The following is a 17,578-nucleotide window of genomic DNA, read 5'->3' as shown; positions in this document are numbered from 1 at the left end:
CATACTGAGGGAGCTGTAGGCTAGTAACATCTGGATGGCTACATAGTCCCCATACCTGTTTGAAGATGGTAGTTACCTGTGACATGAAATGTGTATGACTAGTAAAAATCCTCCATTCCATGTTTTAACAGCTTGGATTACAGTGGTCCATCCAGAGAATTCTTCTTCCTTCTGTCTCAGGAGCTCTTCAATCCGTACTATGGCCTGTTTGAGTATTCCGCCAATGACACTTACACTGTACAGATTAGCCCCATGTCAGCATTTGTAGAAAACCACCTAGAATGGTAAGTTTCTTATGACTCCTGATAAACAGAGAGAAGGAGAGAAGGAGAATCTTTGTTTCCCCTATTTTATTATAAGCATTTTATTTTGGTTAGCTCAACTATGTATAGCAGATGATGAGAACGAAGACCAATAATACAAGAAGCAGTGATTCTAGTGCACAAAAGGAAGACAGAATATCCCTATGTAGTTTTTCTTTTCAAATACCAAGATGGCTGAACTTTTCTCTGATTGGAATCCCTTGCTCTTGCAGTGTGAATACTTTTTTCACAGTAAATTACACACTACTGGTCCTTGTTACATTATCATTTTATATCAACTAAATAACTTAAATAAGCAGCTGAGAGTGGTCCATGTTTTTCGGTGTCTCTATACAAATGCACAAAGCATAGGAAATAAACAAGATGAACTTGAATTCTTAATACCACAAAGAAAATGTGTTATAATTGGCATTGCTGAAACCTGTGTGACAAGACTCATGATTGGAATGTAGTAATAGAAGAGTATAACCTATTTCTGAAAAACAGACCAAACAGGAAAGAAGCAACATTGTATATCAAGAATGTTTACAACTGTGAGGAGGCCCATGACTTAAAAGTGGAAGCCAGGTTGGGGGTATCTGGCTAAAAAATTAGGGGAAAAGAAATAATAAGAATGCCATTGTGGGGGCCTGCTACAGAGCTCCAAGCCAGACCAAAGACTTGGATGATGTCTTCTTAGAAAAGATGACCTCAGAAAGGAAATACGAAATAGTAATGGTAAATTTTAACTATCCTGATAGTTGTTGGAAAACAAACTCTGACAAGAATATCTGGTCCAACAAACTCCTAACTTGCCTTGCAGACAATTTCATTGTCCAGAAGGTGGAAGAGGCAAAAAGCTATTTTAGATCGGATTCTAACCAACAGTGGGGTCTTGGTAGGGATCAAAGTGGCAGGTTTCTGAGGTAGGAATGACCATATTTGTCTAGGGTTTGTAATACAGAAGTCAAGCATAGTCAGACACTCACTCTAGAATGAAAAAAGATGGCTTCAGAAAACTGAATGTGATCCCTTGGTCAGAAATAATAAAAGAAAAGGGAGTTTGTGCTGGATGGAAGTTTCTGAAAACTGAGAAATTGGAGACACAATTTCACACATTCCCAATGAGAAGGAAAAAAGGAGGTATTTAAAGAAACCAGAATGGATGTCTAAGGAACTTTCATTTGAACCAAGATTTAAAAGGGACAAGTATAAGAAATGGAAAAAGGGAGAAATCACCAAAGAGGAATTCAAAGGAATAGCTAGCACGTGTAAGGAGAAAGTTAGAAAACCAGGTCATGCTGATTAGAGAGACTAAAAACAAAAGGGTTTTTAGGAAATGGTAGAGCCACTGCATAAAGTGCTGGCAAAATGCTAACAAGGAACAGAGAAAGGCAGAACTGCTCAACACCTTCTTTGCCTCAGTCTTCTCCCAAAAGATTAACAGCGTGCAGTGTGGGGATAATGAAGTAGATGTTATGCATGATGTTACAACAAGTCAAAGTCAAATCCCCTTTCTGACAACTGTTTAAAGAACTGGTCTTGAAGGCACCCAGAGGGAAAGAGAAATCCGAGAAAGGCACAATGCTTATATTCCAAAGCTATGTTCCAGGACCATCTCACAAAAGTGGTCCTGAAACATGGAAAAAAGTACTTCTATGTCAAAGAAGACTGAGATGAAATGTTAACTATGCATATGATTAAAGAACTTGAAAAGGCACGTTATTTTTAGCTTGGGCACTGTAATAGTTTATGTAACAGCTTCGTATAAAGTTAGGTAATAGGCTACTTTTTGCCTTCTTCTTTGTGTTAAAAAGAAAAGTACTCCAGTTCCTGAATGAACAGATCAAAGTACGGAAAAGTCTCTGCAAGCTAAGTAAAAACAGACATAATGAGTGGAAAATATTTTGCTTTCATAGATAGGTTGAGATTTAACACCTTTTATGCAACATACCAGTGCATGAATATAGCTTCCTACACTATTTCATTCACCATTAAAGATTAAATATATGTCACACTTGCTGAAAAATATATTTGAAATGCAAAGGAAACTCAATGTAACATTAGAAAACCCCTCGGCAGATGAAACGGATGTCTTGTTACATTATTTTTTTATTAAAAATGAAAATTTCCTCTATCCACACCCAAATGGGCTTATCCTGAATCATCAGCTGCTTCTTGGAACACTATTCATATATTACTAAATTCCTACATAGAAACCATGTGCTTGCAGGAATTAATGTAAAATACACATATAGTATTTAATAATTCTAATTTATGTTTATTTGTTTACAATATACACATATTCCTGGAAGCCACAATAAAAGACAGTTTTCCATGTATGGGTTATGTATGAATCCATAATATCTGTGATACTGATCCACAGATAGTGAAAAATCCATATTTAATCTCATATTTAATGCAAAGTTTGAGTTGAACCATTGTTGTTACTGTCCATCATCGGGAACAACATGTTAAGATCCAGAGATCATTACTTGAAAGACAAAACAGAAGCTAAAGAAGAACCAAAATAGGGAAGCAATTCTTAACACCATTGCTGGAAAAATTTACAAAAGATCTTCAAAGAATAGATGAAAGTCCTAGTACATTTTTTTCCTTTTTTATTGTTTTAATGTTTTTTTAATTTTTTTCTCTCTTTTCCTTGCCTTTTTCCTCCCCCCCCCCCCTCCTTTTTTTTATTAGAGAGGCGCTGCACATCGTTGGGACAAGCTCTTTAAATTTTTCTCCATACTCCGATATTTCCTTTGTTCTACTTTATTTTCTACTTTTCTATCTCCTCCACAATATTCCCCTACTTTCAATGTAGCTGTATACCCCTTTAATAAAAAAAAATTTGAAAAAAAAGATCTAGAGATCTGTGCTCATTCTTAATTAATCCATTAATAGTAATTCAGTACCATGTGAAAGCAATTCATTAAAACAGATTTTTTTTTCTCCTTCTCTAAAATACTCCTCAATTCCTGGTCATTTTATCCTTACTTTAAAAAATAAACAAGAGTCGGGTTTAATCAAGATACTTGTCTTCCGGGTAGGATTTAATTTAGTGCTCTTTGTTCTTATGTACAAGTTTTATTTTACCCCAAAATCACACCTTATCAAACTGTATCAAATTTAAAGTCTTTGCGAGATGGACGGTTGGTTTTATGGTGATTTTTGTTAGCTGTTTTTAAAATGTAGTTCATTTTAAAAAGTTATTTTTAAAGTATTTCCTAGAGTCAAAGAAGAAATGAGAAATGAGGAGAATGGGTAGCATGGAGATGAAGGCTCAAATTTTCAGTGGATATTCAGTAATAGGGTTGCTGCCTTCTTTTTTGTGAAATATCTTGGTCTCTAACTGCCTGGGAGGAAAAAGAAATATCAAGTAAAACTCTTCCCAGCATACAAATGACTGTCATGTATTGGCCTGGTCCAAGAGGCACATATCCTTTTGATTAACCTTCCAGAGCACCATGTGAGCAGCAGACAGCCTTCTGTGTCTGAGTCCCTTCGGGGAGATAGGGTGGAAAAGAAATAAAGAATTATCATCATCAGCATCACTATCATCATCATTCACATTCCTAAACATCACCAATGTTGCATATAAGACTGTCTTTTATCCTGTTTGTTACTTCCAAATACAACAGGCCCCACTATTCAATTGCTGAATGGTGACCCAACGATCAGGCAAATCGCATTGATGCATTTGATCTATTCCAGTTAAAACTGATAGCAAGATTTAGATGTTTGGCATAAATAAAGATTTCAGCCCCATGGGGCTTTTTTCTTTAAAGCCTTATTGCATATTAGAAATTGTATGTCACAGCTAGGAAAGATAGGTTAAATCTCTCTTTAGCATTATCTCCATCTAGTCTAATGGTTTCCAAACTGTGGTCTATGAACCACCAGTAGTCCACAAAAATTAAAATATGGTCCAAGGCTACGTTACTACACAGTTGCAACAAGAGCGACTGCTCTCTCAAAATCCTCTTATAGTGCCAAGGCTTATTAAATATGTATTATTATTATTATTATTATTATTAATAATAATAATAATAAAACTTTATTTGTACCCCGCTACCATCTCCCCAAGGGACTCGGTGCGGCTTACATAAGGCCGAGCCCACAATACATCAATACAAGCAATAACAACAACAATACAAAGCAATTAAAATAAATCTCAAACACAAATAGCATAAACATTGACAATAGCACAACACACATTTAAAGTCTATGGCTGGGCCAAATGTAATTAAAATTTAAAATAATTTTAAATTTTAAATGTGAAGCTTCAGAAAAAAATAGCTTTAGAAAATGAGACATTTCACAAAAAGAAATATTATTTATTCAGTGCACTTTGAAATCATGATAAATTATCTAAAACACTATATTAAGGAAATGCCTTAGCAACTCATTACTAGACTTTTATAGAACTGGATATTATTATTATTATTATTATTATTATTATTATTATCTTCATTTATTCTCCGCCTTTCTCCCCATGGAGACTCGAGGTGGCTAACAATCCCATACTTGAGTCAAGTTTAAAAAGTGCAATACAGATGTTCAAAAACAATTAAATAGTACAGTGTGGAAAAAAACAGATTAAAATATAATCCTAAAATAGCCTTTAAGACTCACAGCCCTATCCTACCATCACATAAACAAAGTCTGCCCCTTATCCTTCCCCAAATGCCTGCTGCCAGAAGATTGGTATTCTCAAAATGGGAAAGGGCAATGGAAACCCTGTAGCCTTCTTGAGAATGACCAAAATATTTTGACGGTCCCAGATCCTCTCTATTTTTGGAAGGTAAGGAGTGTCAAACTTGGTTATTACTTGAACTAAGGAGTAACAGGTAGTGTAGGCTATATAATGAGAACAACAATGAGTATTAGTTGCCTAGGAAAATCCTACAAAATTCATGCAGTCACTTTTTGTTGTTGGATGATGTAAAGACTCACCAAATTTTGGTCTCCTGAATTATAATCTTTATTTTTTTCTTTCTTTCTATGGCAGGTTTCGGTTCAGTGGCCGTATCCTTGGCCTTGCTCTTATTCACCAGTACCTTCTTGATGCTTTCTTCACAAGGCCATTCTACAAAGCATTGTTAAGGCTGTGAGTATTTGTAATGGAGGGTTGGATTCAATACTGTATCATCTTCCTTTTAGTTGCAGGAATTAAACACAGCTATAGAAATGTCCCATTGAATTCTGTGGGGCATCTTTCCATTGTTATGCATGGCTGAGATCAGCTTCCAGGTTATGCTATATGGCAACCACCAGCATTAGTAAAAAAAAAAAAAAAAAGCAACATTTCATACTTTCCAAAATATCCTTAACCTTATGCTTGTGTGTTCAAATAGCTATGGGAGGTGGGCATGGGAAGGAGAAGCATAATCAAGTAAAGATGAAAAATATGAGGGCAAACTTTAAATATTCAGTTACTTGTCACTGTGGCCATCTTTACTGTGACATTATTTCTACAAGCCCTGTATTTCCAAAATGTCCCATAGCACAAGTACCTTTGAAAACCCTTCAAGTGGAATGAAAATAATAGTAGGCCATGTATACAGACCACTTTCCCCACCAGAAAATAATTGCTTGTACAAGCTAGACCGGTTTGCTCACCCAAATCAACATAACATTATATTTATTAAGTGTACCTAGAACGACAGTTTTGGTTCATGAGTAGAACGTACATATCACCATAGCAATTTCTGTTTATAAAAATTCTAGATTGGATCATTCTCCATCTCCTGCTTTATAAGAAAGCCAGTATTTGATGGAATTCAAACCAAGTACACAGGCAGGTTTTTGCTTTGTTAGTACAGGAAATATGCCACATGCATCTGTGATCTCTCATCTGACATAACCAATAAGGTATATAACCTCTCGTGAATCTATCTGGCAAAGCCTTTAATGTCCAAGAATGGCCAGCCAGGTTCTTCAAAAAGCCCACAGTAAGATGTCAAAGCAACCCATTGTCCCCAGCACTGGGCAATCTTTCTGGTTCCATTTAGCAACCATGGCTACAAGTCTGATGTGCAAACTTTCTTGTGATAGATAAGCAAATGCTCGTAGCTGCTTGGCTTTAAAATGGGGGCGCTTTGTTGCCTGTGAAATCAATCAGAGGCCAGAAGTTTGCAGCATTGTTTGTGTTCTGTTGCTTCACCAGGCCGTGTGACCTTAGTGACTTGGAGTATCTGGATGAGGAGTTCCATCAAAGTTTACAGTGGATGAAAGACAACAACATCACTGATATCCTGGATCTCACTTTCACAGTTAATGAGGAAGTGTTTGGACAGGTAGGTCGGTGCATGGGAAAAACCTCAAATATAGAGGTGAAACAAGTAAATTCAAACAGGAAGGATCTGATTACCTGAATTAAATGGCAGAAAACGAAGAGAGCTAGAAATTAAGAAGCAGAAGACATTCAAAAACATGCTGCAGTCGAGGTTGGTAATATTGGAAGGAAAAGGATGTTGACTGAAAAAGGTTGCAATAAAAACAGCAAGGAGGTAGGGAGGTGAAAATTATGACTTTCAATAAGGTTTGTTTGAGTTGCAGAGATAGTAAAGGTAAATGTTTCCTTTTGACATTAAGTCTAATCATGTCCGACTCTGGGGGTAGTGCACATCTCAATTTCTAAGGAGAAGAGCCGGGTTAGGGTTCACCATAGATGCCTCCAGGGTCATGTGGCTGGCATGACTGAATGGAGCACCATTACCTTCCCACCACTAGGTTGGCAGAAGCTGGGGCTAACAGATTCCCAGATTTGAACTGCCAATCTTTTGGTCAGCAAGTTCAGTAGCTCAGCAATACATTTTCTAATTGGACCATTCATAAAATTGTAAAGTTAGCAATGAGTATTTCTAATACATAGCATTAGGAAATGCATATCTGGGCAATACTGGATACATACGTTAGTTATTAATAAATGTTTGTCTTGAGTGAGGCCTCCACCGACAATGTTAAACTCCAAGGTGGACCATAGAGGAAGATACATTTGGACAAGTAAGCTAGGCCAGAACCATATATGGCTTTATAGGCCCAAGCCAGCATTTTGAATTGTGCTTGGTAGTAGACTGGCAGCCAGCGGAGCTGACATAACAGGGGGGTGGTATGCTCTCTGTATGCCACTCCGATGAACAGTCTGGCTACCGCCCGTTGGACTAATGGAGGCTTTCGAACAGACTTCAAAGGCAATCCAACATATAACGTGTTGCAGTAACCTATTTGGAATGTAACAAGAGCGTGTACCACCGCGGCCAAGTCAGACTTCCCAAGGTACGGGCGCAGCTGGCACACAAGTTTTAATTGTATAAAAGCTCCCCTGGTCACCACTGAAACCTGGGGTTCTAAGCTCAGCGATGAATCCAGGATCACTCCCAAGTTGCGAACCTGAGTCTTCAGGGGGAATGTAACCCCATCCAACACAGGTTGTTACCCTATACCCTGTTTGGCATTTTGACTGTATTGAAACAGGTACATGTTGTCCATCAGCATAAATAAGAATGGTGATAAATCACAAAGATGAAACAAAAAGTTAGAATGATCAGTTTTAGTTGGCTGGACAAAACAAGACAATATTTCATAGTCCCTTTTCGTTTTCTGTAGATTTAAACTTAGCTGCCCCGCCCCCCCAAGTCCCAAAACCTGGACCCTCAGGTTCGAGCCATGTTGTGCATAAACTATATATCTCAAACTAGACTATAAGTTGCACAGCCCTTATTTGGAACTCCAAAACTGTCCACATGGGTGGCTGAGATAGCGAGACTTTGCTTTCCGATGGTTCAGTATACACAAATTTTGTTTTAGGCACATTAAAAACCCTGTATGAAATTATCTTCAGGCTATGTGTTTATTATTATTATTAATTATATCTCACTTTGCTCTCTCTTAAACAAGACTCAAGTGGCTCACAGCATTAAAAACAATACAGTTTTAAAGGTACAGCATATACATATAAAAATAGAATTGGACATATAATTGTTAAAAAGAAATCAGTTAAAATCAAAGAAAGCTACTACAAAATAATTAAAATACTACACAACCCCTTCTGACTCATTCTTAAAAACATTTTTTTAAAGTTTGCCTGAATAAAAAAGGTTTATGCCTGCTGCTACCTATGAGACAAACTCTCTGCCTAGGGAGACCAGAATGGCCACATCTGGGAGAGAGTCATTCTGGCTTCCCAAGGCAGGGAGTTCGAGAATCGAGGGACATCCACTGAGAAGGTCCTCTCTTACATTCCCATCGATCTTGATTGCAATAGCGGTGGGACTGAATGAAGGGCCTCTTTGAGGATCTAAGGACCCAGGCAAGTTCATACAGGAAGTTACAATCTGCCCAAATAGTCTGAACCTGGTTTCCAGCTGTTCTAGTGAGCTTCAAGCATTTGAATCTCAGCCTTCCCAGTCCAAGTGTGATGTATTTCTTGTCTGTTGCAGCACAATGGTAGGTATAGAAGTCACATCATTTGAAAACATTAATAACAAATGCTCAAAATGTAATACAAAGCAGCATAATACATAATTTTTGTAAAAGCTCTTGGAAAAATAATAATTTAAAACTGCTTTTTGGTCGGTACATGAATTTCGAAACACTTGTTGCTATAAGTTCATTTGCATAGCGCTCTAATATTTACTTTTGATGATCAATGTGTTTCGCAGGTAACAGAACGGGAGTTGAAATCTGGGGGTGCAAATACACAGGTGACTGAAAAGAACAAGAAGGAATATATTGAAAGAATGGTGAAGTGGAGAGTGGAAAGAGGGGTTGTTCAGCAGACAGAGGCTCTAGTCCGTGGCTTCTATGAAGTAAGTTGCTAAATTTGGTGAGTCAAGTTGTCAGGATCATGGGCAAAAAAGGCAATCCATTGACAGTAAAGGAAATGTTTATTCTGTCTCATCTAATAGGGATATTTTATGTAGATTATGTATATAATACTAGATAATCAGTAGTTGCTCTTGAATGAAAAGAAACATTTGTTTGGTCAAACTGCTACTGACCGTAATGTTAAAAAAAATGTTTGTTTATATAGACTTGGGGGGGGGGGGAGGCAGGGTAGCATACAAGATTGTGTGTGTGTGTGTATAGATTTTCTCTCTCTCTCTCTCTCTCTCTCTCACTGGTTTAAGAATTATAAAAGATCTTCAAAGACATGTCTATGTTTCTGTATTCTTCATTTTGTAGAATTACTAATACATCTCAGATTTATTGATCATAAGTAGATAATGCAAAAGTTCTTTATATAATAAGCATCTGAAGCTTATACGTGTTTCTGTATAACATCTCTGTGTTATATATGTACTTTTAAGATTATTGGTGGGATGAGAGAGAGAAATAATTTAATCTACAAGTACTATGTGAAGCAAGGAGTAAATAAACCTGTGTGATCAAGAAATTAGTATTCTCTGCATATAGTAAGAACTTGCTTCCCTAATCCTGAAAATGCAGTTATCGGCATGTACAAACATATCTAATTTAGTAGATTTACATATATTTATTTGTTAAATGCTATTTTTTGCAATTTATTTATTTATTTACTACACTTTTATCCCGCCCTTTTCAGCCCGAACGTGACTCAGGGCAGCATATAGACTGGCAACATTAGACGTCGAACACACATAAATACATCATTTAAAACAGATTAAATCACATAATAAAATTCACAATAAAACAGTTTAAAACTATAAAAACCAATAAAATCCACGTCCATTTGCATCATTAAGCCATTCCATGTTCGTTCACAATACTGAGTTATCTGGTTACAATGAGGTTCCAAAAGCTTGCTCAAAGAGCCAGGTTTTCACTCTTTTCCTAAAGGTCAGGTTGGGGGGGGGGGCAATCAAATTTTTTGCAAAAATATGTAAACTCTGCCTTTTATTTTTCAGGTTGTAGACTCAAGACTTGTTTCCGTGTTTGACGCTAGAGAACTAGAATTGGTTATAGCTGGAACTGCTGAAATAGACCTCAACGACTGGCGCAATAACACAGAATATCGGGGTGGTAAACTATGCAGTTGCTTTTCCTTACCATCTTCCATTTCATATATCCTTGATTTCATCTTCCTGCTGGAAATTATTCTCACAGATTTCTTCAAGAGATCATTTCTCCTGTCACAGACTTCTCTTTCTTGATGACCTCCACATATTTTGGGTTGTTGTTTGCATGAACCCCAGATAATATGGCCATTGGTGAGGGATCATGCAACTTGAAGTCTAAAAAACGCCTGCAAGTTACTATGTTATGGAAGGCTGGCCTATAAAAGGCAATGGACCAGCGTGCTTCAATGACAGCACTGCTGATCCCCTTGCTTCCTTATGACCATACTATGCTTGTCTTCAAACTCCCACATAATTACAATGTTTAGTAGTACTATATAGAAACTACACATACATTGGGAGTTTATAGAACCTGCAGGTATCATGAGAATTGTTGACAATCATTGTACAAGTATATGCATCTAGTTCTTGTTATAATTGACATTGTGTCCATGCCAAAAGATGAACATGGCTAAATTTGATATAAGTATATAGGAGCAGTGCTTAGAGGGCACTTTGCCCTACAAGCTATAATGCCATTATTCTGATGCACTGCTTCTTAAACTGTGAGTCCTGGACCCAAATTGGGTCCTCTTAGCTTAATATTGGGGTCACAAAAATTTGGCAACAATAAAAGATTTCTGAATGCCCATTTGCACAAATCTGTTAGGAACAACGTGCAGATTTACACTGGGCTCTGCAGAAAATGCTTCAGCTGTATTCCACAAAAAAAGAAAAAATAGCCTGCTTAGCAAGTCTTGCAAATGCTGATTTATTTTTATACTATTTTATATTTATCTACATAGCGTCATGTAAAAATTTCTCCAGCAGAAAGAGGTCGTGAATAACAAATGTTTAAGAAGCTCTGTTCTATTGTAGTGGCTATGACTCCATTATATGGAATCCTGGGATTTGCAGTTTAGGAAGGGACATTTAGAAGTCTCAGCTGAAGAGTTCTTCCAGTGCCTCTCCAAATTACAACTCCCTGGACTCCATAGCATCTAAAGTAAAACAATAACACTAGTTGTGTAGTGTGAATAAGTACCTTGCAGTCTTGATATTATTTTAAAAAGTATCTAGCTTTGTGCAAAGTTTTCTGGAGGCAGGAAAATTAGGCTCCTGGCTTTGTCAAGACTGATACATACATGTATAGCATTGGGAGTTGGTTACACTTATGCCAATTTTACACCAATTTTATGAGTATGTTACATATTATACTTATTTAGAACTGTGGTGTTCTTTTAGGAACCCTGCCATAGATAAGAGGGTTTCTTCAGTGACAAGATTAATAATGGGGAAGGCTTTCCCCCACTGTTTCTATTTTATTTTATTTATTTATTTACTATATTTATATACCACCCCTCTCAGCCCAGAGGCAACTCGGAGCAGTTCACAATTAGCAACAATTCGATGCCTCAACAATTATAACAAGTAAAAACAATCTAGAAATTCTATTAAAACCAATAGCATATGATATAAAACATATAAAAACCGTACAAAGCCTTAAAACGTTGTCGTGAGCGTCTCCATGTCAAATTGTAATTCCATTGCGTTATCAAGTAGTTCCATAATTCCGTTTAGCTATGCCGTATTTGGGAAGGCCTGCTCAAAAAGCCAGGTTTTCACCTTTTTTCAAAAAGTCAAGAAGGAGGGAACTGATCTTATATTTCTAGGCAGAGCGTTCCACAGTCGAGGGGCCACCACTGAGAAGCCTCTGTCTCTCGTCCCCACCAGCCGCATCTGTGAAGAAGGCGGGAGCGAGAGTGTGCTCCACTGAAAAGATTGGCATGCACTTAAGGTCATGTAAAGTGTCAATGAGCCACAACAGACCTGTAAAGCCCCTTGCATGAAATAACCCATCGCAGAACCCTATGTGAATATGGGAGGATTCTACATCAGACACACAAGAACTGAGGCAGGCCACTTGATGTGTAAAGTATTCCCTGAAAATTACAAAGCACCCATCACTACTACTACATAGAACTAGGAGGGGGGAAAATAAAAAGGCAGAGAAGGCAGAAAAGCATGCTATTATATTTCATCTTCATGACCATTTGTGGCTTCCCATTGAATGTTTCTAATCCATTTGTCTTTTACACACTTTCTGTTTTAGGTTACCATGATGGGCACATTGTAATACGGTGGTTCTGGGCTGCAGTAGAGAGATTCAACAACGAGCAAAGACTGCGGTTACTACAGTTTGTCACTGGGACATCTAGTGTACCATATGAGGGGTTTGCAGCCCTCCGAGGGAGCAATGGCTTACGGCGCTTCTGTATAGAGAAATGGGGGAAAATAACATCTCTTCCAAGGTATTCTTCAATTTTGAATACATTTCTAAATCCTATAGCAGAGATTAACTTTAAACATTTGCTTGGAATTATTTCTTTTTCATTGCGGTGTGTGCTTCTTTTCCATCTCCATGCCTAAAGGCACATTGTAGACAATAGTATAGTACACACAAAGCTTGGGTAAAGTTGCTTTGTTGAACAACAGTTCCTAAATCCATGCCTACCCCCCACTGGCAGAGGATACTGGAAACTGTGACCCAAAGAAGAGGTTTTCCCAAGCTCTGGTGTTATACACCAAATAGAAATAAATTAAGTTCAAGTGCAAAAACAAACTTTGATGGCCCAAATCTTACCTGTGTTTTTTGTAGACTGTTATTAAGAGCTCAGGTCTTGGAGTTTCATGGCTGTGGCTTCTTTGATTGACTGTAATGCAACCTTCCTCTTTTCTTACTTCTTCCACATTGCCAAGGAATTTTCTCTAATGAGTAGTGTCATCTTATGGTATGTCCAAAATACAGTAGCTGCAGTTTAATTAATTTAGATTCTAGTGAGAGTTCAGGCATAATTTAATCTTAGACTTATTTATTTGCTTAGGGAGACATTTGTTGTTGTGTGCCTTCAAGCTGATTTATGACAACCCTATATATTATAGCGTTTTTTGGAAAATTTTGTTTGAGCAAGGTTTGAATGCGGCCTACAACATTTTATATTCCCTGATGGTTCCCTTCCAAATGCTAATCAGGCCTAACCATGCTTAGCTTCTGAGATCAGAGAGGATCTGGTGCCTCAGATCATACGTTCTTATTCAACTCTGATTAAAAATAAAGTGGAAGAAATTTTTCTGTTTTACCTCTATCCTTCTGCCTTCTCCCAAGCCTCGTCCTCCCCTTTTCCCATTTAAATCTCACTTACCTGGCTGGCTTAATTGTAAAGACCGTTGGGATGGAGGTAACCACAACCTCTCATTGAAGACCCCTGGAAAAAATGCCTCAGTTGGATAATTCAGCAAAAAAGGAAGAATTGGCGGATTTAAAATCTGGCAAAATACATGGAAAAGGGGATTTGTGGGCTGCTATCTTTGTGGGAATCTGATGGAAATTATTGGATTTACAATTTTATGGAGATGCCTGTTTTTCACTGCTTTTTCTCTTCTTGTAATTGGTACATGACAATGTCAAAATGTGTCTTTTCAGAATAGGAGAGCTATGGATCTCCTATTACCACCAGTTCTTTTGTAAATTTGTGACAAAAGAACATGAACGAAATTTACATTTGCCTCACTTTTTCTTTGCTCTGTTTATAAATTTAACTCATCAGTTACAGATTTCTGATGGGGTTCCTAATATCTTAAAATGTACGCATTGTGTTTTCTCTCCACAGGGCACATACGTGTTTCAATCGTTTGGATCTTCCACCTTACCCATCATATTCTATGCTGTATGAAAAGTTGTTGACAGCTGTTGAAGAAACTAGCACCTTTGGACTTGAATGAGAGAGAGAAATGGAAGCATTTGAAGTGTTTTTTCTGGTCAGTGACATCACTCCCTACCCTGCTGCCATATGATTTTGATATTCTGTGTTTTTATTTCCGGAGGCAAAATCAAGATCGACAAAAGCTGTGCATGAAGAACAGCCTTCCTTTAAGAACTAGCCTTCATGCTTTCATATTTGGTTTTGAATGGACAACTAGCCTGTATGCAATATAAAAAAAAAACAGTCTCAAGGTCTCTGTGTATCTCCACATACCTCCATTAGTAATAATGAAAATATGAATGCAAGTTATGCTACACTTGACCAAATGTTAATAAATGTTTACGTCCACCTATGTTGTTTAAAAAACAAAAATCAAGCATTCCAAGCTTTTCTATGCCCATCTCTTCTGGATTAAACCCACCGTTCATCTTGCGTCTTAACAGCTCTATCCAGTAATGGAACTGATCAAGAGTCTCCTTCATCTGTCCTTGATTTTCTTGTACAAATTGTAAGGGGCACCTATGAGCAAACCTGAATTTTTATACACAGACTCATAATCCAGATCAACGACAGCAGCTGGAGTTGGGCCAGATGTGTGGTGCAGATAAGACGTTCAAAACAAAACAAACCTGCAATGCAATGCAATGTGTCACTGATAGTTAATTGCCAATACTGGGAATCGTTGCACTTCAGAGCTATTGAAGTATGGATGGGAGATAAAGTTTATTGTAACAGCAACACACAGGAAGCACACATTTGTGCACTCCAAAAGGATGTCTCATTATGTAGCATAATAAACAACTACACCTGTCCTGATTATTGTACATAACAAAACAACCTGATTAATATTCTCTTCTTACTATCTTCTGCTCCCATTTACTGTTTCTTTGTTTTTTGGTGTTAAAACACTTCCATACAGAGATATAGACAATCCTGCACCATGTGCTGAAAGCCATTAATTCTTTAACATACGCTAATTGACACAGAGTTGTGTTTTTGTTTCATTTCTCTTCAGTCTTAAATACCCAATTATTGCAGATTTGGTTCTACAGAAAACATACAACCAAAGCTGAAATACGTGCGAAGCTGCAGAGAATGGTAATGTTGAAGTAGTATGGATGACAACTTTCCTTAGTTATTAGCTAAATATCTGAATTTGTTCCTAAAGCCTCATTGGTCTACCTACCTGATATGTTATTGATTAGTGATTTGAAGATTCTGACCTTCTTTCTAATCAGGGCAAATGGCAAAACTACTCAGCGTTATGGGTTTTGATTTCCATTGGCAAAATCATAAAAAGCAAAACACACTGGAGCATGGATACTCTGATGAGGACTGCTGAAACTATGGATTTTTTCACTTCCATTGTTTTAATTTTCCTGGCTTAATTTGAGAATTAGGCTATTACTTTTAAGTGTGCATAGATGCATCTTTCATTTTCATCTGGAATGGTTCTTATTTCTTCATGTATATCTCAAAATAATCAAATGACATATTTGTATATCTGGTTAAATCATCAATAAGCATCAGAGAAGAGTTAAATATTAAAAGCGAAAAGACACCCGCTCCTGTTTGCACTGAAAATTGTACCTGACATAAGACTAGGAGGGTCTTGTGCTTGTGACTCTGCCTCATTCCTCCTCCTCACAATATTGCTGGTGTTGTGATCATCCTTTCTTTCTGACAGGCCCATAGCCAGGATTTTGATTCCGGGAGGGAGGGGGGGCTGAGTTTGATTCGAGGTGGGCCCAGGATCTACCCTAGCAAACCTTTTATATCATTATCCCAATACCCCCATGCATATGGGATATATTGAGCATGGTGATCAGATTATGATGTGAACAAACATAACAGTTTAGATAATTGACCAGTAAGGCCTTCTCACGGACCACCCTGAGAATGTGGAGGGGGGGGCTGAAGCCCCTCAAGCCCTCCCCCCCAGCTATGGGCCTGCTTTCTGAGTATGTTGTGTGGGAGGGATGAGTTGCGGAAAGCATGAAAGAGGCTGGTGCCTCCTTCTTTCATTCCAGCTACTATATTCTGCAGGTCAAGGGACTGAAGAATAGACCCAGAGAATTCTGCCAAATAAATCAACACAAAAAGTCACCTGAAAACAGCACTATGTATTTAAAAAATCAAACTTCTTTCAGTCAGGATGAAATAGTTTCAGAAAAAAAATATTTCACCCAAATAAAAAAGACAATAATAATGATTAAGATAGACCATGCCAAAATAGAGTAACTTATTGAAAACATGAGATTGTATCCAGCCAAAGTTAAAAATGTTTGGGGTCTATCTTTTAGTGAGAGAGATTTAAGCAAGTACTTAGCTATTTTCTATTGAAATTAATAAAACATGGAAGAGGTTAATTGGCTGGATCATGGCTTAATTTGAATATGATTGTATCTTTTCATTTAACAATAAGATGGTGCCTCCTCATTTAATAAATCTTTGTTTTAAGGAACCTAGAGTATTCTTAAAAATAAGAAATGGATAAAACAAAAGCAAACAGAAAGGATCCATGGGATCCAAGCATTGAGTATGTATATGAAGGGCAGATGACCCATTCGGCTTGTATATGAAGGGCAGATTCATGACTAATTTGGCTTGCATTCCAGTTGATATAAATACCAATCTTAATGACCATATGAATTGTACTTAGTAGACATTCCTCAAGGACACATTCTGTGATAGGCATTTTCACCATTGCAACTATTGTTTCAATGGAATCTCATTAAACATATTGTAAATCTCATTGAAAATAAAAGCTATTTAGAAAGTCTTGTGGAGCTCCACCCTCCAGAAGATTTGCCTAAAAGGAAATCTCCAGTACACAAACCTCTGTCCACAAAATCCTATGAAAATCATGCCACCTTCGGCCTCAGTTCATTTGTGCAATGTAGTCATATAGATTGTATTTAGATGACATTAACCAAAATCTGGAATTCAAACAAGGTTGTCAAACTGTAGATGTGTCAATAGTGAGTTCCAGGTGGGCCAAATACAACAGTGTACAAAATATAACATAGTTTACTATTAAACCCCTTTCTTTGTAATACTGTATACTTAATTTTTTAAAAAATATTCAAAAGCTATATTTTATTAAAAATTTGAGCTATTTTGGTAGCATGTTGAAGGATTTGTATATGCAGTAAAGGCATCTGAAGCAAGATAGACATGCCCCAAATTCCAATACGGAATTGTATCCTCTTCCGTTCTGGAAAGTGAAATAGGGTTGATGCAGCTCAAAGTTTGGCTCCCAAAACTTTGTGTTTTTATTCCAGGAAACATGGTTTCTCTTGATCTGAGGAAAAAAGCATCCCTATAAATATCATACACTGTAAACTTTTTCTCGTGTATTTTTGATGGTACTTTTTTAATTTAAAAAAACCCTTTCCACATCTTTGGCTTCCATAGCATAGGAAAGGAACCCGTTGGCCTTCTAAGCATTTTGATTGACAATCCCTGC

General features: G+C 37.3%; 1 protein-coding gene across 6 annotated transcripts in view; it reads left to right on the top strand.

The window, feature by feature from the left end:
- Positions 1 to 14,926, top strand: part of HECW1 (HECT, C2 and WW domain containing E3 ubiquitin protein ligase 1) — a 246,207-nt gene extending 231,281 nt beyond the window's left edge. For 5 of the 6 annotated variants that reach the window (XM_060781570.2, XM_060781573.2, XM_060781569.2 and 2 more), the window contains 7 exons: positions 132 to 284; positions 5,317 to 5,415; positions 6,475 to 6,604; positions 8,972 to 9,118; positions 10,196 to 10,310; positions 12,459 to 12,657; positions 14,017 to 14,926. In XM_060781570.2, the coding sequence (XP_060637553.2) occupies positions 132 to 284; positions 5,317 to 5,415; positions 6,475 to 6,604; positions 8,972 to 9,118; positions 10,196 to 10,310; positions 12,459 to 12,657; positions 14,017 to 14,128 (955 nt within the window). In that variant the 3' untranslated portion in view covers positions 14,129 to 14,926. The remainder of the gene's footprint in view (positions 1 to 131; positions 285 to 5,316; positions 5,416 to 6,474; positions 6,605 to 8,971; positions 9,119 to 10,195; positions 10,311 to 12,458; positions 12,658 to 14,016) is intronic. The other variant, XM_060781572.2, reaches the window with a different exon arrangement.
- The last annotated feature ends 2,652 nt before the right edge of the window (positions 14,927 to 17,578 follow it).

This window comes from Anolis sagrei, chromosome 6 (assembly GCF_037176765.1).
Source record: "Anolis sagrei isolate rAnoSag1 chromosome 6, rAnoSag1.mat, whole genome shotgun sequence".
NCBI classification, from domain to species: domain Eukaryota; kingdom Metazoa; phylum Chordata; class Lepidosauria; order Squamata; family Dactyloidae; genus Anolis; species Anolis sagrei.
The sequence above is the reverse complement of the archived record's forward strand: the minus strand, read 5'-3'. Positions and strand labels throughout refer to the sequence as shown.